The sequence below is a fragment of the Nycticebus coucang genome, chromosome 14 (genome assembly GCF_027406575.1).
Source record: "Nycticebus coucang isolate mNycCou1 chromosome 14, mNycCou1.pri, whole genome shotgun sequence".
Taxonomy (NCBI): domain Eukaryota; kingdom Metazoa; phylum Chordata; class Mammalia; order Primates; family Lorisidae; genus Nycticebus; species Nycticebus coucang.
The window spans coordinates 11,746,576-11,770,683 of record NC_069793.1 but is presented as its reverse complement, the minus strand read 5'-3'; the positions used below and the strand labels follow the sequence as shown (position 1 = coordinate 11,770,683).

General features: G+C 54.5%; 1 protein-coding gene across 9 annotated transcripts in view; it reads right to left on the bottom strand.

Moving 5' to 3' along the window:
• Positions 1-24,108, bottom strand: part of SYT7 (synaptotagmin 7) — a 61,615-nt gene continuing 37,507 nt past the window's right edge. For 5 of the 9 annotated variants that reach the window (XM_053562669.1, XM_053562670.1, XM_053562672.1 and 2 more), the window contains 7 exons: positions 20,936-21,058; positions 16,140-16,275; positions 11,707-11,977; positions 7,767-7,936; positions 7,254-7,368; positions 6,520-6,719; positions 1-3,292 (listed from right to left, as the gene is read on the bottom strand). In XM_053562669.1, the coding sequence (XP_053418644.1) occupies positions 3,188-3,292; positions 6,520-6,719; positions 7,254-7,368; positions 7,767-7,936; positions 11,707-11,977; positions 16,140-16,275; positions 20,936-21,058 (1,120 nt within the window). In that variant the 3' untranslated portion in view covers positions 1-3,187. The remainder of the gene's footprint in view (positions 3,293-6,519; positions 6,720-7,253; positions 7,369-7,766; positions 7,937-11,706; positions 11,978-16,139; positions 16,276-20,935; positions 21,059-24,108) is intronic. The other 4 variants (XM_053562675.1, XM_053562676.1, XM_053562677.1 and 1 more) reach the window with 1 other exon arrangement.

The following is a 24,108-nucleotide window of genomic DNA, read 5'->3' as shown; positions in this document are numbered from 1 at the left end:
GATCCTTTATTAATCAGAACAGGCCTTGCCACAAAAAGCAGGGCCCATTCCCACAAAAATATGATTTTGCAAAGAGGAAATCTTGCTGGCTTAGAGGGTGCGTGTGGTGGAAAATTTTTGTATGGTTCTTTTTCCCTTTTTTTCTTCAGTTTTTCTTCATTTCTCTTTGCTGCAAAAAAATTTTTTTGTGACAGTGCGTTTTTGTTTAATTTTTTATAAAACATTTTCGATCAAGGACTCAAACACAATACAAACAGTGGCCACCAATCCCCATCCCTGGGGGCCTTAGGGGCCCCCTTGGGTTTTTTTGTGGCTGTTTTCCTTTGTCCCTCCCCTGGCCTCTGGTGCCAATGGGCAGGTGTGGGGGTCCTGGGGCAGGTGGAATTTGTACAGCAGTCACGTGAGGAGATGGTCACAAGAAAGGACACCTGAACAAGGTAACAACTAACTCTAGGGCACCCACAGAGACGGCAGGTGATGCTCACGGAGGCGCCTGGGACACAGTGAAGAGACAGATGGGCCTGGGCTGGCTTCCGCTATCTCTGGAGGCTTTAGGGGAGAAGGGCAGGTGGGCCTTGCTCTCAAGTTTTGGTAATAATACTTTGCTCCCGGGTAGCACCTTCAGAGTTCTCCTGCTGCAACCCCCAAGTCAGTTGATGGTGGCCTCACAACCTCCCCTATGAGGTAGGTGAAGTATTATTACCATCATTTTACAGATGGGGAAACTGAGGCCCAGGTAGTGTGGGTGACTTGCCCAAGGTCCTGGGATGGTGGCAGGACTCTGGTGCCCTCCCTCCACCCTCAAGTTCCCCCGTTTCCTGCTCTTCTATGCCCTAGACCGCCCCTGCCCCCACCCCCTACCACCCATCGTCTTCCCTTGCCAGCTCACCTTGCCCACCGCCCACCACTTGCTGCCCTTCCCCAATGTCCCAGAGCTCCAGCTGAGCGGAAGGGGTCGGGGAACCCCAGGCAGGGTCATCAGTGTGCCTGGGTGGAGTCAGATGGGAACAAACTTTGCCCGGAGATGCTCTTTGCACGTGATTGATTAAGAGCTCCATGGGCGTGGTTTGGAAAAGGGACTGCTATTGCCCCGCCCACAGCCCACTAGTGGTTGGATCTCCCAGAGCCCCCAGCAAGCTAGGGGGCCCCCAGCCGGGTCGGGGTGGCACCACCGGCAATTGAGGTGGATTGAAGGGAGGGGTGGAAAATGACAGATCCCCTCTTCTCAGGACTTGGACAGCTCCCTCTCCTACTTCGACACAGCCTCTGGGTCACAGCCCTCCCTGCCTGCCTTCCCGCCGAGGAGGGTGCAGTTGGGGCAGACCCCATTTCAAGCAAAGCTACAATATAGAAACATTTGGATTTACAAGAAATGTGGATGCCTATTTGCTTTACAGCATTCTTCACTCTACAAAACGATTCACCTACTATGTATGATATTCCTCTAGATCCCAGGGGAAGGTCATGGGGTGAGGGCGAGGTAGGGGAAGACTAAATTTACAAAAATTTTGTTATGGGCAAAAGGCAACCTGTCTACCACACAGGATAGAATGCACAGCTCAAGGGGAAGCCTACTGAAGAAGAATGGTTTCCAAGCGTCTATGTTTTCGCAGAGCGCCCTGTCCAGAGACCCCAGTCTTTCCTTGGGATGTCAGGCCCTCCCCAGGTAGAAATGTGGTCAAGACTGTGGTGTCCCGGCGCCACCTGGCGGTGTGTGCCGGGAATGTCAGGCCTAGGCTCGGGGACTCCCAGGATTTGAAGCTCTGTCACCAGCTGGGTCTTGTATCATTATCGGGGCCAGTGTAGGGATGATAGTGTTTAAGGAGGGATCACCCTGAAATATGCTTCTCCAAGGGGAATCCAGTTCTCAGCAGTGGTGAAGGCAGAGAAACCACTTTGTGTGGGACAGACAAGCTCAGAACCCACAACAGTCCTAGTCTTCCCAGGCCTCACGCCCTGCACTGTACGTGGGGTGGCAGGGGCAGATGGAGCTGCTCTGGGGACTGAGGAGTGGGGAAGGGTTAGAAGACAGTCCTGGAGAAGATCAGGCTATGGGACATCAGAGACCACAGATAGGGAATGAAAGGGAATGTTCACAGGCAGCAGTGGTGGAAGGGTGGAGAGGGAAGGGGTGGGGGCCTGCACAGGCAGGGAGAAGAAGGGCAAGGAAGCTGGGAAGCATGGAAAGAATGGCCAACTTGGCTCGGATGAGAGATGTGGGAAGGGGTGTGTGTGGATGAAGGTGTTAGGGAAGAGCCAGTGGGGGCTTGGGACCCCTGAGAAGGAAAGGAGTGGCTAAGTCCTGGTAAAATGCTGCGCACACAGTAGGTGCTTTAAAGGTGTGAACTGACATTCAAGACATGAAATTGCTGAGCAAAGAGCTGCTGAAGGATGTGAGCTGAGGGAGGCAAAGGGGGGTGTGTGGCAGGAGGCTCCCAATTCTCAGCTCAGCTCTTGGATCTGCCCCCCACCCTCACTCAACCCTACTGGCCTCTCCTCTCCCACCCCCTGGCCTCCATCCCCACCTTGCCTTCACAAAACCTAACTTCTCTGCATGGTCTTCAGCACTGCCAGCCCCAGGGGGACAGGGAGCAAGTGCCCCCCTCCATGCACACACACACAGTGGACACAACACAAGTACACAGGACCACGGCTCCAGGACCCCGGAGCAGGCTATATACTATCATTGGCATTCAGGGCCCAGCCGGCACCTGAAACTGCCCTGGGGACGGGCCTCTGCTGGCCAGGCCGGGGCCAAACGCCTCGGATTCCCCTCCCCTGGGCCCACATCAGGGGCTGGGGAGGGAGTGGCCTCTCTCCACTCCAGGCACTGCCTTAAAGAAAATGGGGGGCCATGCCCACCTGGCGGGCCTCTGGAGGGATGTGCCTGTCTGCCCATCTGGCTCTTAGGCTCTCCCCCACTTCTTTAGTATCAGCAAGTCAGGAAGGAATGGGGAAAGCAGGAAAATGGCTCCCAGATCCTCTCCCCCAAGCTGGACCAGTGGGGGGTGGGGCTGGTACTTCCTAGAAATGGGGCACAGTAAAGTCCTGAAACCCCTCCCTGGCTGAGCCCACAGGGTCCTCCCCTCACCCATGGCAGGGGCGCCAGGCTGGGCGTTGTGCATAAAGTGTTGAGGGCATGATGGGGATCCGGGTCCTTGGCCCCCTGGGCCTCCCTTGGCCCCACTCAGGCCTTCAGCTGGTGCCACTGGGCCACAGGCTGCCGGGGACGGGCAATCATGTCCTTCCAGTGTTTCACCTCCCCTGGTCCACTCTTCCAGGACAGATAGATCTGGGGAGAAACGGAAGAGGATGGCATTAGCACAGTCTCTGGGGCACTGACCCCTGCCCCTACAAGAGGATGACATTCCAAGTCCACCTGTGACGGTGGAGACATTGGACTTCCGCCTGTTGTAATAATGTACCTGCAGAGGCTCCCTCCTCCTCCCCTCTGCCAGCCTGACCTGTTTTCCTGGTTGTTCCCTACACCCCCAGCCTCAGCCTGCCTAGCCCTTTGGGATGAGATAGCTGACCTATTTTGCAGTGGGGGCGGAGCAGTTCGCCCCATGGCATTGTCCCATTCACCTCCATTATAATCGCTCCCATCCCCTGGGCACCTAACTACATAAACATCAGGCATGGAGCCAGGGGCTTCATACACATAGATCATCAAATCCCACAACATATGAGGTAGGTTTATCATATTATTATTCCATTCTTCAGATGGGGAAGCTAAGGTACAAGAGCTAAGACACTTACCCTCAGTCAAAGAGTCTGTAAGTGGTGCTGAGGGGTTCAGATCCAGGTCTTTTGTGACCTGCATACCAACACAGACCTCCCAATACCAGCCTCATGCATGGGTGCCCAGGGCCCCCAGGGTAGGCCCCACTGACCCTGGCCTTGAGATTGGTGGATGATTAAAAGCATAGGCACTAGGGGGAAAGAAGTAGGTGCACAGTTTGGGGGGCCTTCTCTAGGACAGCTTCTTAGTGTTCCTTAGACTCTGTTAAGATGTAGAGAATGAGGAGAGACTAAGAGGCTGTCACAGACCAGAGGGGACATGGAAACTCAGTGCAGAGTGATACTCTGGATTGGATCCTGGAATGGAGAGAGGACATTAATGGAAGAACTGATGAAACACAAATAAAGCCTGGAGTTTAGTTCACAGTAACACACCCATGTTGGTTCCTTAAGTTGTGGCAAATGTACGCATCGTGATGTGAGAGGCTGACAACCAAGGATGCTGCACTATCTTTGCTACTTTTCTACAAATCTAAATTTATTCTGAAATAAAAAGAAATTTTTTAAAAAAGAGAAAGGAGCAAACCCCAGCTCTGCCATGTGCAGGCAGTGTGACCTCTCTCAGCCTTAGGTTTTCCTCCACAAAAATGGAGGAAATCCTCTCCCCCAGGCTGGACCAGTGTGGGGATGGGGCTGAAGGTGGCACCAGGGTTATAGACAGTTGGAATGGTACGTGTCATGTGCTCATGTGGGCATGGTGGCATGCCCTCAGTCAGTGGGCTCCGTCCCTTTGAAGCTGGTTGACTATTCATCCCCAAGGGCCCTAGGCCACTGGGTGTCTGCCACATTTGTAACCTCAGCCTAGTGTGATTCTCACAGCTTTGAGCAATGCCAGACAGACTCCTGGCTTCCAAGGCTGAGCTGAGGCCTGAAATAGTAAGGATTCATAGATCTCTGGGCTCCCTAAGCTACCCAGGCCAAAATGAGAACAAATCCACTTTTGCCTTGGTTTGGCCAATGGAAGGGAGGACTATTTCAGAAGGAGTTATAATTGGTATCTAAGGAACATTCAAATCCTAAGGGGTAATTCAAAAGAACCTAGATGCAGATATGGTTACCTGGCCCTGGGTCGGAGGGGTCAAGGGGGGCTGGGCAGACTCCAAGTCCTGTCCAGAGTTCATGCTCTCTCCACAGTATGGGTGGCACTGTGTTGGGGAGCTGTCCTACCTGTGACCATAGGTTGGCCGGTCATGGTCCCTGAGCAGTACTTGATAGTAGGCAGGAGCAGCTCTTCTCTTTGAGGACTGACTGCCTCCCTTACTCCCAAAGCTGATTTCTTTATACCCATCTATTTGAGGGATATCTCCACTTCAGCTCCCTTCCTTGCAGGTGCCCAGGTCCCTTCTCCCTGTTTCCCTCCACATGGCAATTTCCTCAGTGAATTACATTCTCCCCTCACTCACTCCTGTGTTCTACCCTTTCCCCCTTCCTGCCCTGATCACTAGTTCCCAGGAATGCTCCTGCTGTGCCTGATGGGGAACATTTCAAAAATAACTTTTATTATAATACTAGCTAACATATATGTTCCAAGTATTATGCCAAATATCTCGTCTGTGTTGCCTTATTTAATCCTCTCAGCAAACCAGGAGGTTAGAACTGTCCTAAATCTCATTCTGAGAGAAGGAAATGAGGCTAAGAGAGGTCACAACTGTTAAGAGGTGGGGCTGGGGCCTGGACCAAGACAGTGTGATTCCTGAGCCCACACTTTCAACACTAAACTGTAAATAAACACAGGAATGGATATTTTGAAGTAGAAAAATGGCAGGGTTTTAGTCATAGAATCACATCCTGGAAAAAGTCAAAGCTAAGTATAAATTTGATTAACATGTGTTGAGGAGAGGTTATTTTCTACAAGACTGTCCATGTATCTCAGGCAATTCTTTCACCATACTGTGAAATTCTATAGGCTCACTATTAGTAGCTCCATTTTATAGATGAGAACACTGAAGCTTGGAGAGGCCAAGTGACTTGCCCAAGGTCATACTGTTATTTATTGCCATTTGACTTGGGAACTAAAGTTGGGTTCTGGGGCGGCACCTGTGGCTCAGTGGGTAGGGCACTGGCCCCATATACCGAGGGTGGTGGGTTCAAACCCAGCCCTGGCCAAATTGCAACAAAAAAATACCTAGGCATTGTGGTGGGTGCCTGTAGTCCCAGCTATTTGGGAGGCTGAGGCAAGAGAATGGCCTAAGCCCAGGAGTTGGAGGTTACTGTGAGCTGTGTGAGGCCACAGCACTCTACTGAGGGCAATAAAACGAGACTCTGTCTCTACAAAAAAATAAATAAATAAAATAAAATAAAGTTGGGACTTTGGAGCCTGATTACTGCTCTCAATACTGCCTCACACAGCTCACCCAGTACAGATGGAACCCCGGGCAATACTGTGCCAAGGTCATTACCCTGACAGTCCTGCTCAAAAAACTTTCCTTTAAGATCCAGGGCATATCCTTCTCCCTCTTCTTTCTTTCTCTACTCTTCCAGAAATCTGTCCTGAACTGACCAATCCATAGGAGAACACTTAGGGGGGGATCTCAAGGAGGTTCTCATTCAATCCCTCCATTTTTAGATGAAGAAACAGAGGCCTGAGAAGGAAAGGGACTGACCCTGATCTCTCCTGGTACCCAGCGCTGGGCTCACCACTTCCCTTGATGCTTCTTTTAAGGAACAGCCCCTCACTGGGCACCAGCAGACCCTCCTGTCCACCTGCCTCACCCCCACCTTGCCAATGACGTCATTGCGGCTGAGCTTGTCCTTATCCATAACGGTGATGATGATGGTCGTCTCCCTCAGCTTCTCCGTGGGGATGTCAAAGGCAAAGGACTCATTGAAGATGGGGTTCAGGTTCCTCTTCATTGTCACTGTCTTCTTTTTCTCCACCCGCTTGTCCTTATACATCAGCCACACCTTCACATAGGGGTCTGGTGGGGGGAGTAGGGGGAGGGTTAGAGGGACAGTGGAGGAGAGCCTCCTAAGATCCCTTTCCCTTTCCAGGTATGGAAGCTGACGTAGAGGAGCTATATGCTTTTCCCAGATGGTGAGAAAAGATCCTAGCAAGAACAAGAGAGATCTGAGGGAATCAGCAGATGGACCTCAGTCATGACCTAGAGCCCTCCCGTTAACACGAATGAGGAAACCAAGCCCCAGAGAGGCCAGGTCTTGCCTGAAGTCACAGATAAGCAGTGTCAGAACTGGGGCTAGAATCTGGGTCTTCCTGCCACAAAATTCCCCTTCCTTCTGATTCCAGGAAAGACAGTCCACAATGAGGCCAACCCTGAGGGTGCTCCAAAGGGGGCCACTGAGATTTCTAGGGTGGAGGAGCTGGGACTTGGAGGTGGGGGTCCGAGGGTCAGGTGAGAGCCACAGCACAGACCCTGCTGTCCACAGCCAGTATAACCCAGGTGTCCCCAGGACTTCTCCAGCCCGCCTGTCCTCTGCTATGAGGAGCCCAGCACCTGATGTGCCCCCGATGTCCATGGCTTTGAGGTTCCGGGCTTTGATGATGTTCACGATGATGGAGTTGGCAGAGGGGTTGTAGCAGAGAGACAAGAGCAGCTCCCCTCGGCTACCCTGGGAAGGACAACAGGAGGAGAGTGGGGAATGGCTGGAGGTCTCTTTGGTTGGCCCAACTGCCACCAGACTCCCTCTGCCTTGACCTAGGAGCTTCCCCCTTGTCACCTCTGTCAAACTATCTCCCCTCTTCTGGTGGGTCTGCACACTGTCTTCCCTCTCAGGGCCCCCATGCACAGAACAAACCACGAGCTTCTTTCTCACAGGTCAGATGAGTCCCCAAGTGCCACTTACCAGCACTTAGTCTGCTGGTGGGAACTCTGTTTCCTGGGGGTCCACCCATGTGCACCCATTCCCACAACCCTCCCACCATTTCTAAGGTTGAGGAGGGTCTAGGCCCAACCTGCCAGCCCTGACCCGCCAGCCCCTCCAGCCAAGCCTCTTGGGGGGGGCCTTACACTCCCATCGCTGCATGGCTTCAGATCCTTCCAGAAGGTCTGCATCTGGGTGAGGTCCACCTTGTTGAGGGGGATGGACACCTCCCCGATGGGGTCGTTGCGGCTAAAGCGGTCATAGTCCAGGACTTGGAGGTAGAGGACTCTCTGTACCACCTTCTCGTAGGGAAAACCTGGGGAGACGGACAAGTACCAGTGAAGAGTGAACAAAGGGACTACACAGGGCCCAGGAAGGAAGGCAGGCCCTGGGAAGAGGGGGCAAGCTCTCTGCCCTTCCCCTGCTGCCCACCTAGCCCAGCAGGCAAGACCTGATTGCAGAGACCTCACTGAGGAGCTAGCAAGAGCTGTTATTGTCTCAATAATTCTCCAAGGTGATGGTATCTTGTCCATTTTACAGATGAGGAAACTGAGGCTCAGATACCTTGCCCAAAGTTCCACAGCTACTAAAGAGCAGAACTGGGATCACCCATTCACTCATTCATCTTGTGTCCTTTTTTTTTTTTTGTAGAGACAGAGTCTCACCCTATGGCCCTCGGTAGAGTGCCGTGGCCTCACACAGCTCACAGCAACCTCCAACTCCTGGGGCTTAGGCGATTCTCTTGCCTCAGCCTCCCGAGTAGCTGGGACTACAGGCGCCTGCCACAATGCCCAGCTATTTTTTGGTTGCAGTTTGGCCGGGGCCGGGTTTGAACCCACCACCCTCGGTATATGGGGCCGGTGCCTTACGGACTGAGCCACAGGCGCCGCCCTTTTTTTTTTGGGACAGAGTCTCACTATGTCATCCTGGGTGCCATGGCATCACTGCTAACAACCACCTCAAACTCTTCGGTTTAAGCGATTCTCTTGCCTCAGCTTCCTGAGTAGCTGGGACTACAGGGACCCACCACAATGCCTGGCTACTTTTTTTGTTGTTGTTGCAGTTGTCATTGTTGCTTTTGTAGGCCTGGGCTGCGTTCGAACCTTCCAGCCTCGGTATATGTGGTCAGCATCCTATCCACTGAGCTACAGGCACTGCCCTTGTGTCCTTCCTGATGGCTGGGCAGTGGCCCTCTCCCTCTCTGGGCAGCCACTCCCTATTCTTTTGAAGCAAGCCTGGGCAGGTGGCTCTGCCTGAGGTTGCCACAGCTGCCAGAATGCAAGCCCCAGGAGCATGCAGGGCACAGGGAAACTGCAAAGGCATAGACACTGGAACGGATAAGCATCCTGTGACCCCACCTCTTTCCTCCTCCTTCCAAATGCATCAGCCTGCCCTTCCGTTCTTCTTCCCACAGCTGTCCCCTTCTCACTGCCACCTCCCTCGTCCAAGCCACTGGCACCTCTTGCCTAGACAGCCACAAGCGCCTCCAAATGTCCTCCCCGCTTCCACGTTCCATCCTGCGGCCTATACTCAACACAGCAGCCAGAGTGATCTTTTAAAAATAGAAATCACATCAGATACTCTCCTGCTTAAAGCCTCTCAATGGCTCTCAGTGCACTCAGGATAAAAGCTGGGCACCCTACTTTGGCTGCCAGTCTGGCCTGGCTGTCCTCTCCCTGCCTTGTCTCATGACTGCTCTTCCCTCAGTGACTGGGCTCCAGCCCCCTTAGCCCTTCACAGTCTCAGGGCCTGGCACATGCTACCTCCCCTCACGCCGCCTTCCCAGCTGGCCTCATCTTTCAGGTCCCAGCTCTTTGTCCTGCCCTCCCAGACAGCGTCTGAGCCCCTGTTATATGCTCTAGTGCTTTCCTTTCGCAACACAAGCTGTAACAGAATTTCTCCGTCTGTTTCCTTGATTATTGTCTGACTCTCCCAGAAGGCTGGGATTTCCAGGAAGGCATTTCTGTTATCAACCTCTGGATCTCACCGTCTAATGCCATTTTTGGCACGTAGTAGGCACTCCACAAATATTTGTTAAGTGAATAAATAATTGAGTGGATGAATAAATGCCAACGAGGTGGCATGATGGAGCGGGAGGAAGGGGTGAGACAGGGCTAAGATGGGGGAGGGGTGGAGCTAAGATGGGAGAGGGGCTTGGAAGGGATAAGAAGGGAGCTTGGGGAAGGTCTGGAGCCAGGGGAGGATCTTGAGCCTGGGAGGTAAAGGGGCACAAGCTAGCCTGGAGGCCTGAGGCGAGAAGATCTTGAACCCGGGGTGAGCAGGAAGGAGAGGACACCTAATTCCTCAGCTGACTGGTGGAGCAGAGGAAGGAAAGGAAGAGCTTCAGAGCATTCTACCACCTTCTCCCAGAGACACGGAAGCAGGAAGGGGCCTGCACAGGAGCAGGTGAGCTGGAAGAGGAGATTCTTTGAATTTGTTCCAGGTCCCTTTTCTTATATCAAGGGTGGCTGTGTCTTGCTTATCTATGAATTCCCCAGGGACCTTGCTCAGAGACCCTTGGCATCTCTTGAGGTGAAGTGAATGAAGACAAATGTTCTGGAAATGTTGGGGGCTCCAAGAGGTCCCAGCACTTTAGTCAGCTCTCGGAGGAGGCAGGCTCTGATCTGGCAAACTCCTACTCATCCCTCAGAACCCATCTTGAATGGCCCCTCTCCTGGGAAATTTTCTTCAGCACAATCAAGTTGAGCTCATACTGGGTTCCCACAACTCCTGTCATGCTGTGCATGGCTTAATTATCTACACATCTATGTCCTCCATTACATCAGGATTACCTTAAGGCCATAACAGTGCCTCGCTCTTTTCTGCATCCCCAGTAGCCAGAAGAGTGCGCAGCTCATAGCTGATGCCAGGTACATGACTGCAGGGGACACCAGTGAATTGGAACTCTGCTTGTAAACCTTACCCCAACAGCTGGCTACACACACCTCCAGACAACTGAGCCACTCACAGGTTGTGCTATCTCTAAACTGGCCCCCATAATGACCTAGGGGAGCTGGGGTCTAGAAACACATGAGCATCACTGCTAACCCTCAACAACTTATTTAGTGTGTGAGCTGGGTGTCACCTTGCAGAAGGGATGGGGTGTCTAATGGCTAGGTCACCAGATGGGGAAAGGCCCTATGGGGTACACACTGAATGTTCTGGAAAGCAGGGCTCCAGGCTGTTGGATTAGGGATTTACTCTCATTGGTTAAACCATGCTTTCAGGAAAGGGTTATAGTTTTTCTAAGCAGGTCCTACCCCCCAAAGATCCTGGGAGAGAAATCGCTTCCTAACCGTATGTCCAGCTTCCTGGTTACCTTGAATCTTCAGAGATAAGAGATAAAGGTGGGTCTTTGAGAGGGCTTGCAGGAGAGAGAAAGGACATTTGTCTCAGCAACCTACAGGCAGGGTTCAGAGCTCTTGTTCCCATCCCATGAGGGGGAGGGTCCGAGAATGGCAACAGCTGGTATTAAGCATTTCTAGGTATCAGGCATTGCTATAAGTGCTTTTACAATTTACTAATTTGTTTAATCCTCACTTTATTATTATCTCTATTTTATAGTTGAGGAAACCAAGGCAGAGAGAGGTTAGAAACTCGCCCAGGGTCACACGGCTAGTAAGTGGGAGAGATAGGAGTTGAGGCCAGGTAGTCTGGGCCACAACCTGTGCTCTTAACCACTACACTCTGGGCGCTGTCCCTCTGAATCCCCTGGGTGCCTCCCTCCCTGCCTGCCCTCCGCAGGAACTCTGTGTCTGGGATGAAATGCCAGCTTTTCTCCTTGGCCCAGCAAGGGTGCTGACTCTACTGGGCTTCAGTGAGTTGCTCCCAGGTAGACACAAAATGTGTCCGGTTGACAGGGCCGAGACATGTGGCCTGTGTGGGCATGCACAAGAGTGCACATATGTAGCTGTATATGTGTACACGTGCAGGTGTGCACACGTGTACCTGCTTGCACGTGCATTTATGGATTCACGTACCCACAGGTGTATGTATGCTCACATGTCTGGGCTTGTGGCCACATGTGTGCTGGGGGTGGTATAAGGCAAGAGTGACTGTGGGTGGGGAGGGTGGCACCAACCTCACCTTCAAATAGGAAGGTCTCATTCCAGTGGGGGTTCAGGTTCTTCCGCTTCACCTTCGTCTCCAGCTTGTGCTTCTTATCTGGCAGCAGGTAGATCTTGACAAAGGGGTCGCTGGTGCCGCTGAAGTCCTTGGCTGGCAGCTCCTGGGCCTTCATGATCTTCACGGTGAGAGTGGACTCCTGGAAGTTGTAGCCGACGCTGAACTGGATCCGGCCCAGGTTCTCTCGGCTGCAGCCCTCGTGGGCCTCGTCCTCCTCGGAGCCTGGAGATAACTGGAGGCAGGGAAGAGGTCACCAGGGTTGGGGAAGATTCTGCTTCCCCGGGAACCCCCACTGCAGCCTAGCATGGCTGAGAGACCTCCCTGTGCTGGGGCAAGTCCAGCTGCCTAGTGCTTTCCTCTCTAGTTACAGAGTGGGCTCACGCAGACCAGTGGTGTGGCCTGTCCCACATTTACATTCAGTGGGGGATGCTAAAGCCAAAGGCAAATTAATGCCTTGACCAGGGGATTGGAGGGTGGGGCAGGCAGAGCAGGATAGCTCCGTCTCTTGAAACCCAGAGCAATACACAGCACCCCCCGCCCCAGCTTCTCCTGCGACCCTGGGTCTGCCCCATCCCAAACTCCAGCCTACTGTGGGATGGTGGGTACTGGGGTTCCTGAGCTCCTCTTCACCTTTGCACCCTCCCACAGCTGCAGCGCCCACTGTGAGACACACCTACACAAACCTGGGCTATAAAACAGCCAAGGGAGGTTGCTCCCATCTCAGAAGAGTTTACCACAATATTTTTGGAAAGTGACTCTCTGGGGTGCTGCGAATGATGTGATTTACAAAATGAGAGAGGCAAGTTTTCAGGAGCAATGTCTATTTGTATAAAGCAGAATCACCGTGGAGGTGAAAAATACAGATTCCCCAGGCTGTGTCTCCAGGCAGTCTGATTGGATGGGGCTGGCGGGGGCTGGGGCATCAATGTTGTTTAAAAGGCCTTGAGGTGACTGCATTACCCACAGGGGCTGAGGACTGCTGGGAGGGAGGGCATTTGGGCTGACCCAGCAATGGATGGTCATGAAGAGGGAGGGGGCAGTCACATTCCCATCCTGACATTGAAAAATAGGGAACAGTTGGGACAAGGGTCTCCCAGTCAAATGTCTGAGGATGTGCCTACACTCTGGGAATCCCTGGGGAGGTTTTAGAATGTTGCCCACCCTCAGCCGCCTGGAGGCAATGACACCCCCACAGCAGATCCAGTCAGGGGCTGCACACAGCTCAGACATCTGTCTGGTGATTGGATGAGGGCCTGGAGTGGGACCCAGGGTATCAGAGTTAAGACAAAACATCAGACATCTGGTTTTTTCTCCCTTACTCCCTCTGCAGGAAACTCCTCTGTGCCCCCTTCTTCATCCTGGAGAGGTAAGGCTCTGAAACACTAAATAATACAGATGATAATGGTGCATATAGTGTCTACCTACCATGGCTGAAGACTCTTACATCACCTTCTTACTGAATCCTGACAACAGCTGGGCAAGGCAGCTGCCGCCACCCTCTAGCTGAGGAGACTGGCTCATGGAGGTTAAGTCGCATGTCCAGGGATGCACAGCAGGAAGGACCCTCTCTGCCTTAAAAGCCTGCTCTTTCCACCAGAACAGGCCCAGCCCCAGGGCAAGGGTGAGATTTCCCCACCAAGGTGGCAAAGACTCACCCACGCCAGGTGAAAAGCATCTGAGTCACACTAATAATAGTAACTACCAGGTCTTGGCAAGCTGCCTGCCGTGCCAGGCCCTGCCCTGTGCCACGTGCTGCGCCCTCACTTACTCCTTATGACATCGCAGTGAGGCAGACGCTCCTGTGTTCCAATTGTGGTTGGGAGCACTGAGGGGTTAGGTGACTTGCCTCAAGTCACCTGTGACAACGGCCAACGGGAACTGAACCCAGGCTGGTGTTCAGCAATCTCAAGTGCCTTCCTGCCTGCCTCTACTTACACACTCAGATGCAGGGTCTGGGGCTTTGCCCTCATCCTGCCTGGTGTGCTTATGGCAGGTGGGGGGGAGGTCACTGAGGCACCTCACAGCAGAAGAGGATCCCCTATCCCCCTTGGCCACAGAGAAATCCCCCCAAACCTACTGAGAACATGGCTTCCCTACCCACCGCCTGCTTCCCCCACCCCTTCCCTTTGCTCACAGCAGCCCCACTCCCTCATACAGCCCCGCACCTGCTTCACCATCTGCAGCATGGGGACCATGAGGCCTACCTCACAGGGTCCTGGGAGAGTTAATGTGTCCATGTCCTTCCCAAATCCTGCTCTGCAACCTGGCCCATTTGCTGTGGGGCTGAGAGCCTGGGGCATGGCAGGAGTAGGCAGTGCCAACAATGACCATGTGCCTTCCCCCTTCTTTCTGAAGTCAAGGTAGACTTGCTGGTGACTGAAGCTCGGATGGCCCCAGCCCCAGCTGAGGTCCCTCTGGTCACTTAGTTCCCAGACAGAGTGGTCTGGGGCAGGCCTGCGCTGGCCAGGCGGGCTTCACCTGGGAAGGAGGGAGTGGCTTTCCCAGCCTTCCTAAGCCATGTATCCCCAAGCCCTAAATACCCAGCCAGGACAGTAGCTAGAGCCTGGCAACTAGGCTGTCCCACTGCCATGGCTCCAGGGGAGGGCTGCCTGGGCTATGGAAGTCAGTCTCAACAAGCAGGCCCTGTGCCAGGGCAGGTGGGTGTGGCCCAGCCTCTTCTTGGACACTCCCACCTCTCAGTCCCTTCTCTGGGCACCTGACTCTGACCCTCAGCTTGTGCAGCCTGGGGTTTGGAGATCAGGATGAGGTCTCAGGGGCTTGTTCTGCCCTGCTTATCTTATCTTTGCCATAAATGCCAATGACCCAGCTTTGGCAAAGGGCAGGGCAATTAAACTCTATCTTCCCACCTCTGACTATCTGCCCTAGCACTGAGAAGGAAAAGGGGTGGCACTTCCTGCCGCCCCTCCCTGGGGGCAGCCAGGGGAAGGCAAGCCATCTGGGAAAGGTCTTCTGGGAATCTGGCTGCTGAAAAGGAAGGCCTAACAACCCAGGGGCTGGGTGGGAGGAAAGTGGGCAGTGGCCATGGCCCATTCATAGGCGAGCACAGCAGGGAGATGGAAGGAGGGCAGTGGAGGGAGGGCCGGGCATGCAGGTGTCTGGGGATGTTGAGGAGGGGAGAGGCAGGGAGGCCGAGGCAGTCAGCTCTGGGATGGGGCAATCTGATACTCTAATCTGGATCCAAGAGAAATGTAGAGAATGTCTGGGGCAGCAGGTCTCCAGTCCCCACCTAAGGCCTGTTGAATGGGATCAGCATTTTACCAAGGTCCCTAGTGATTCATGTGCCCACAGCAATTTGAGAAATACCAGGCTGGGAGGAGTAGCGAAGATGGATGGTTGGGGCTGGCTGGAACCCTGCATGGCAGAAGGTAGGGGTGGCAGCTACCAGGGCCTCCGGGGGTTGCAGGCTGCGGTGCCAGGGCCATGGGTGAGGGGCTAGGTGCTTCCAGACCCACTTCCCTTTCTCTATAGGAGAGAAGGAGACCAAGATGCTTTGTTCAAGGTCATGTCCAGTAGCAATAGTGTTCGGGTTCTCAGCCTCATGCCCTCTGCAAGCTGTCCTGGGACTTCTGAGCTGCGAGTCCCTTAACTGTTTCTAGCCTGCAAATTGCCTGAGTTTCCTCTCCCTGTGGTTGTGGCCCCCTCACTGCTGCCTCCTGGAGTGCCATGGGAACCAGGACCCCTTCCTGGGTGAAGCAGCCTAGTATGAAGATCTGCCAGGTAGGGACGGGAGCACTTAGCACAGCTGTCCCCTCAGAGGTCAGGGTCGGTGGGCTCCTGTTCGCCTGTTCTCTTGGGCCTTCCCAGAAATGGGGAGTGGGGCAGTTGCTGGCAAGGGGATATGGGACTCTCTGGGCTGGGGGGTCTGCTCCAGACCTCTGCTCAGGAAGACACCACTCTGAGGGAGGGGACACCTTCTGCCATAAGTCCTTTGCCCACCAGCCTCTAGACTCATAAAAGTATCTTTAATGACTAGGTTTTCTTAGGCTCCTTCTCATTATAGGAAGGGATCAAAGGATGATGAACATTCTTAATCTCACTTGATAAAGAAGGAAACTGAGGGGGTGGCACCTGTGGCTCAAAGGGGTAGGGCACTGGCCCCATATGCCAGAGGTGGCGGGTTCAAACCCAGCCCTGGCCAAAAACTGCAAAAAAAAAGGAAACTGGAAACTGAGGCACAGAGAGAATGTTTTGGAGAAAGAGCTGAGAAAAGAACCAGGCCTTGCACACTCAGTGCTAAGCAGTCCCCGTGCTGGGCCTGGCTGTCCAGGCTGAGTCTAGCTGGTGTGGGCCATTCCTGCGTTGGTTCCAGCTTGCACACATGCCCCTCCCACTACCCCTGGGCCTCCAAGGGGTGCAGCCTCCCCACTTCTCACCATGAGCATCTCGCTGGTGAGGGAGTTGACGAGGTCCGAGACAGAGGAGTGTGCTTCAGTCCGGCGGTCAGACTCATCATGGGGCGTCTGGCCTGGAACCGGGGCTGTACTCACTGGCTTCCCTCCTGCCGGTAACCTGAAGGTGGGGAGTCCGAATGAGCCCTGGTTGGAGGTGGGCGGCCTGGGAGCCGCAGGATTTTCTCTGAGGACCCCAGAGGCTGCCACTTCCTGGGGCTAGCAGGCATGGCACTCTTGTCTGTGGAAGGCCTGGTTTTCACTAGAGACCAGTGCTCAGGGCCCATTCTTGCAGCCTCTGCCCTAGGTAATCCTGGCTTAACTATCCCCCGGGGCTATTGTGGGGGCTCTCACACTTCTTATTCCTCCCAAACCCTACCCTCCAGTTACTGGCTTGCCTCCTCCCCAGATGCCTGCTCCATCCTGCCTGCCCTAGCCTGGGAGGGGGTTCATCACAGAGGCTCCATGTGGCCGGTGTATCCGGATGCCTCTCTGTGTCACTACCCTCTGCAAACAGCCCAGAGTGTCTGACTTCCAGAGGCCCCACCTGTGTTTGCTGTTCCCACCCTTCAGACTCAAAACTGACAAGGTGGAGTCAGGCCCACGGTCCACACAGCTCTGCCCAGCAGGACTGTCTATAGTGACAGAAGCGCTCTATGGCTGCCACTAGTTGCATGCAGTGATTGAGCCTTTGCAATGTGGCCCGGGTGATGGAGAGCTAACTTTTAACTGTATTTAATGTGAAATCGTTTAGGTTTATAGCCCCATATGGGCTAGGGCAAGCCCCACACTTCCCAGTCACCACCCTTCCCCACTCTGAAGACCACACATTTAATAAAGCTCTCACCCAGGGTCAGAGAAAGACGGTGTCACCAAGAAGCCCTGTCTATACCCAACTCCATGCTGTTCCCAAGACGCTGAGCTCTCTGGCCCAATGCTGGGTAGTGAGCCCAGGCTCCATCCAGCTGGGGCTCAGGAAGTGGGCACTAAATGCCTGCCCAGGGACCAGGCTGGAACGTCCCATGAGGAGGAAGAGAGGTGAGGTAGGCAGCAAGGACACAGGGGGCCTGCAGCATGAGGTTTAAGACAGGCTAAAATAGAACAGCTTTGAGAGCACAGAGCCACAGACTCAGAGCCACACAGGCTGGACACAAGCCACGGCCCTCTGGTATGGACCAGTTGCCAGCACACAGGCACAGACAGACATGCACAGAATATGCCAGGCTCTGGAGGGGAGACTCCAGGGTCCCACAGCAGGGCACGTACACACGGACACACACGGGCATGCATACGTACACACATACAGATGCACACAAGCCCCGCAGACACCCAGAGGAGCAGGGAGGGATGGCACGGGCAATGGGCAGGTCAACCAGGGCAGCCATGATGACACACACACAGCAACAGGCACACTTAGATCCTGAGACGACACGCATTCAGGGAGACCCAGGCATGCCACACACATGCGGGAAGGGGACAGACTGGAACAAAAAAAGCAGGGAGCAGTTTCAGGGACAGATACCCTGCTGATCTGACGAGTAATACACCCACTGTGAAAACCTAGCTTTGCCTCAACAACACGGAAATGCTCACCCCACTGGTGTCGCACATGCCAGTGTGCACACAGACACACACACACACACACACACACACACACTCCCAAAGGTGGGGAGCTGGCAGCACACGCACCAGGGCACACAGGCAGCGCACACCTTTGGACACACACACAGGTGCATGTGGACATGTGCTCACGTAGACAGGCACGGGGAGGGAGAGGAGGCTGAAACAGCTGGAGAGGTAAAGTCAGGTTAGAAAGAAGGCAGGGAGGAGGGGACAGCGCGAGGTTGACTGCTGGAGGTATGAGAAAGTTGGAGTTATTTTGGCCACGCCACAGCGTTGGCACAGCTGCCAAGCAGCCTTGGAAAGTCGGTCAGCGCCACTGAAGCTGTCGGAGGTCACGGGACAGAGAGACAGAGGTGAAAGGCACAGAGAGAGACAGAGGCCGAGGCCAAGGGGCCTGTCACCGGCCCAGGGCAGCCTGTGAGGAGCAGATGGGAGGAAGGAGACAGAGGAAGAGAGGGGCCAAGAAAGGTTAGTCAGAAACGTGAGAGGCTGCCAGGTGGACGAGGGGACAGGAGGAGCGAGCGGCCAGAGAAGAGGCGGGGACACACACTGTGACAGAGGAACATGGTGGCTTCAGGGCAAGGAGAGCAATGGGTGGCCTGGTCCCCGCCCTGCCCCGCCCCCCACTCGGGGTGGGGGTGGGCCACGGTGGAAACCATTTGGATCCCAAGGAGCAATGGAGGAGGATGGCGGACAGCATGGGTGGGCTGGGTGGGGGTGGAATGGCTGAGGGTGGAATGGCACATCAGGGCTGGGAGCCAGAGCCCGCCTGGGCCCATAAGCACTCTGTAGGGTGGGGACTTCAGCATTACCAGGAATCATGGGGGCCAAGACAATGACCAACCCACCCCTCTCCTGTTGCTTCTTGGGCACACTCCCAACTCACTTAGGACCTGGAGTGGCCACTCCTTCTCAAGGAGCCCCGTCTCCCGTGAGTCTGTTGCTAACAGACCAAGGGGCTGAATGTCCTTTCCAATGACTGCCAAGGGCCACCAGCCCTTCCTCCAGAGACATCTGGCCAAGGGATCTGCTGGGGTGGGATGGGTGGGGCTAGGGGCAGCGGGGCAAGCCCTGGGTTTAGGGGGTAAAGCTAACAAGGCTCAAGGCCACCACTCTAAGGTCTGTCTGGGTATCCAGGCACCCAGAATGGTGGAGCCCTAAGGTGCCTGGTGCCTGGCAGGTGGTGCTGATGTCAAGTCTTGTGACAGGGTGCGTCTTCTGAGAAGGATGAATTTGATTCCAGACACCCAGTGAGAAATGAGTTTCCAGGATGGGTGGGCACAGGCAGATGGGAATGGCAAGAGTCCACTCGGAAAGTCAGGCAGGGGTGGGGCAAGTGCCCATGGCCTCCACCTCTATACCCACCTTTCCCAGGAAGGCAGGGGACAAGCTGATGTAATGATCATATGGGGGTATTAAAATATGGAGGGAGATCCAAGTGACTAGGAGGTAAAAATAGGCTGTGGTGACAATGGAACCATTAATTAACACATGGGTGATGTGAAATCTTGTTTCCAGCCTGCATCTGCTCCCTCACACTTCACACCTTTCAGAGGGCTCCAGCCCTCTACATCTACCACCCTTGGACCCCAGCTCCGCCCACCCCCACCCCCACCAGCCTGTGGTCCAGCTCCAAGGCACCTGCCCAGGACATCACAGCTCCTATAGGGCCCAGGTGGGTTGGGGGTGGCAGGCTCCACAACTCCCGTACCCTCAGACATGGTCTCAGGACCTGACACCATCTGTGCCACCAAGCAGAAGAACTGGTCCCCCTCCCTGGGGACTTCCAGCTTTGCCCACCATGAACATGCAACTGTGGACTCAGGACCAGAGTAAAGTGAGAGGGCTGGTCTCCAGAAGCCACCAAAGGGACGATAAAATCAGCTTTCTAACCCTCCCCTACCCACAGCCCCTGGCAGCAGCCTGGGACAGTCCCTTCCTGCCCCTGAGGGCCAATTCATGAGCCTCAGGATCACTTGTCCAAACAGTCTCTGCCCATCTTATCAGATCTGACAAGTGTCCCAGCCTCAGGGCCCGCTGTCCTCATTAGATGCTTAGTATGCCTGAGCCAGAATGGCCATTCTTTAGAGGTCATCCTGTCCAGTCCTTCCTTGGACAGCTGAGGAAGCAGAGACCTAGAGAGGGGCTGTGACCTGTCTGAGGATGCAGAGCTAGAAGGCAGGCATCCTGGCCATAGGTGGCACAATCTCCTTTAGACCTTAGGTCTGATGGGAAACAGACCTGAGCAAGGTGATGAGTCCCTGCCATCCTGCGGATGACAGATGTGTGGTGGACCCAGCTCAGGCCAAGTGGGGGAGGTGGCCACATTAGGTGTGAGATGGCCTCACCCTGTGATGACCTCCCACCTGCCCCCTTCCTCACAAGCAGTGCCCCACCTCCTCCCTGAGGCAAAGGACAGCAAGAGATGCTTCCATCTCTGAATTCCTGATAGCCAAGGCTTTGGCCACATAAATCCCGAGTCCTCTGCTTGGACTGTGTTGCGGCCACATAGGGCCCTAAGGGCCAGCAGCCAGGACACATAGTCTGACCCTTGCTCAGAACCGTGGCTGCCAGCTCCTTGCCCCACAGTGCTCCAGGCTCAGGGGCTGCCCTTCTGATTCCTTCTGTCACCAGGCCTCTCCCAAGTTGCAGACCCTCCCACCAGGGGCTCCTCTTCCATCAGCCAAGCAGCCCAAGGGACCTCCAGGCAAGAGGGAAGTTGAGGGGGAGGGGATGAGGGAGACCAGGCTGGTGCCCCTTCCCTGACATCCCCCCCACCCATCAACCGCCAGAGAAACAGGGATTTCCGGGTCGGTGGGGACAGAGATGAAAGATGGAGAGGGCAGTGGAGGGAGCCAAGCAGGAAGATGGGCCAGAAAAAGCTGGGCTTGCTCCAGGCCAGGGCAAGCATGCCAGGGAGCAGGCTTGATCCAGAATGGTCCCAGGATGGCCACAAGTGGCCTCAGACCAAAGGGATACCCCCAAGGTGGCCGTGTATGAGGGCACCGGCTGGGAGGGGGCTTGTTCTCCTGCTCCAGCATCCGCTGAAGGCACCACCGCCTCATCCAGCAGCTGGGGCTGGTCAAAGCAGGCGGCCTCTCTGCACCTCCTTCTCTGCTGCTGCTGCCGCCGCCGCAGGCCCTCGCCTGTGCTCGTACCTCTTGTCCCCCTGAGCGCTCTGGTTCTGCTGGGTTCCTGGGTTTTGCAGGTCAGGGATATTGGCAAAGTCATCCTGTTCCGAAAGCCCTAAGACCAAGGATAGCACCACCATCCGGCCTTCCCTGCCCGGATGGGCAGCCCACCAGCCGGGGTGAAATTAGGAGGCCCCATGGGTGGGGGCAGGGGGAAGGAGAGAGAGGGAAAGAGAGACAGAGACAAAGAGAGAGAAGAAAAAAGCGTAAGAAACTGGCCCTGCAGGAAGGAAACCAAACTTCAGCACTGTTAACAGTTGCAGAGCACAGTGGGTGGAGGCAGGGAGGGAAGGGAGGCGTGTATAGCCTGAGACCTGCTCGCCCTGGGCAGAGAGCAAGATTGTCTGGTGCATATCCGGAAGGGGCCGGGCAGAGGCCTGTGGGGTCAGCCTGTAACTGGGACAGTCCCAAGGGAACACACTGCAGGGGAAGCCTGGGGAAACAAGGCATAGGCTCTGGGACATGACAGATTTCCAAAGGCTAACAACTCATGCTCAGCTGAATTTGCTCTGATCAGCAGGGCCACCGGGAGAAGAGGAAGGGGCTTGTAGCCATCTTGCATGGGGACTGAGTGTGCAGCTTTGGGCACCCAGGTGAGAGGGTCTGAGAAAGTTTTGAAATCCAATGGATTTCCAATGCTCATGGAAGCCCTTCACAGACAACTCTGGGTCATAGTCAACCAGATGTCCTTGAAGCCAGGAAGGGTCCTCTAGGAGCTCCCTTCCCCTGGGTTCCCACATACATCTCCCATCAGAGGAGAACAAAGGTCCCAGCCATAATGGGCCATCTCCTGTGTCCTGCTTCCTGGAGATCCAGAGAATAATCACCAAGGCCAAGGGCTTCAGTGGCCCTCAGGTCAAGGGCCTTTTACAGGAGAAGGTGTCCAAAAGGCCTCCAAAAGCAAAGGTGGAAAGTGCAGGAGCTTAGCAGGGTCTGCAGAAGTCTTGGCAGGACTGCAGGGAGGCTGTGCCTGCAGTCAGAGGTCATGCTTGGAGAGAGGACAGTCATGGCAGAACAGGTGGGCAGACTAGGATGAGGTGAGAGTCTCCTGGAATGGACATATGGGCACCGAGGTCAAGATGCCACACCTCTGGTATGAGCCATTCTCAGAGAACCAATGGGCAACTGCTCAGGGGCTTTTCAGGGTCGCCTGCACTTTCCAGGGAGGAAAAGGAAGCGTCAGTGGCCTGTTGCCCTTCCAAACCATCAGAGTCTGTAAGCATTTTATGGGCCTTTGCACAGTTCATCCAGCACTGAGTCTCAGAACAAAAAGAGAGGGATTCTCAGACCAGGCAGACACAGAAGCACATCTCAAGATGGGCCAAAGGACAGATGGTAGTGCTGACAGAATGTTCCAGAAGAGAGAGGATCCTGGGTCAGTGAGTCTACCACTCCAACCACCATTAAGGAAGTCAAGGTTTAGAGAGGAAGAACTCAGTATGATTATTTCTCTGCTAGGTTGTCAAAAGAGAATTCAAACAAGAAAGAAATGACATCTGAGGTGAGGGACAGGGGCACAGGGTCCTAGAAAATTGGGCAAACCACTGGTGTCCAAGCCAGGGCTGGGGGGAGCTAAGAGGCTGCAGTGCCTCTTCTGTCTGTGCCTCTCTGTCCTGGGCAGTTACTCCAGGCCGGCACTTATGCTGGCATCTAACCTTTGGGAAACGACTCTCCCACTTCCCTCAGGACAAATCTTCATTTCTTTGTTCTCTGCCCATCCGTACTGTTTTAGACTTGGTAAAATTCCATTTGGCTGCTCGGGAGCTGGTTGTGCTGAGGGAAGATGAACCCAATGAAAACAACATGTTTTTCTCTGGTTATTGCAGTTTTCAGATATTCCTCTTGCTCTTCTTAAAAACAGAATGGCTCCTCTGGATAAATACCCAAGCTGTCACTCCCTCCAGCCTCGCAGACCACAAGGGCAAGAGTTAGGGGAGAAGTTGTCGGGTTGAGAGATCACACCCATCAGGCAGGAGGGATACACCTTCCCCATGAGGGGGACATCTCTGGATGGCCCTCACAACCTGACTCTTCCAGCAGGGCCACACCTGGGGCAAGGGAAGAGATTCAGAAGCGTAGTGGCTAAATTGTAAGGCAGGGGTCAGCAAAGAACGGCCCATAAGCTAAGAATGTTTTTTACATTTTTAAAGGGTTGTTTCAAGAAAAAAAGGATGTGATAAAGATCACATGTGTCCTGCAAAGCCTAAACTATTTGTTATCTGGCCCTTTCCAGGAAAAGTTTGCCGACCCCTGCTGCCAGCTCACTGGGGTGGAGAGGAGGGGCCAGAGGATGCTGGTGCATGAGCAAAACACACTCATCAAATTCTGATTGAGTAGGAAGGCAGTGGGCAAGGGAGAGTCAGTACCAGGCTCCTCCTGCAGCAGTGGAGGGTGTGGGGATGGCTCCTGGCTAAGTCTGAGGGCTGCTAGGACAGGGAGCAGGGTAGTGACTGTGTCAAGAGCAGCCTGAGGTCAGGAGGAGCAGAAGGGTACAGGAGCCCACTGGCTCTCAGTTCAGTTCATGCCACGGAGAACCAATTCCCTAGACTCTTCTAGATCCATGCCAGGGCCTCTGTCCCAAAACAAACTGCCACCTGGAGATAGGAGGTTGCGCTGGGCATTGTATCTTGTGCAGATGTCCAGGTAGATTCCGGAGAGTCCTTGGTCAGGTAGAGCCCTAGTGGATATGCTGTTTCAATTTGCCAAGGAGAGTCACAGCAGTATGTCCTGCTGGGCTGGGGCCACAGGCTATTAGCACAGGTGTGGGAAGCTTCTGGTAGGGCACCTCTCCCAGGGCAGTGTTCCTGTCCACCTGGTAGCTCTGGCTGAGGTCTTGGCTGGTAGGGCAGGGTGAGCTTTCAGAACCTCTCCATCTTGCCAATGAGCTGGACCTTGGCCTTCCCCTTACCCCTCTGTTTCTCTGCTCCCAGGCTTAGAGTTCTGGTCTCCTACTCCATGAAAATTGCCCAGTTAGACCTGGGCAATGGGAATAACCCCCAGAGCCTGGAAGAAAGCTCATTAGGCTGGGGGAAAGGGGGTGGGTGACATCAGGGATTTCAGCCCAGACCTTTCCAGGGCTCTGAGAGTGAGAGAAGATGCCCAAAGAGATGCTGGGGTCGAGGGAGCCTGGGTAGGGCCCC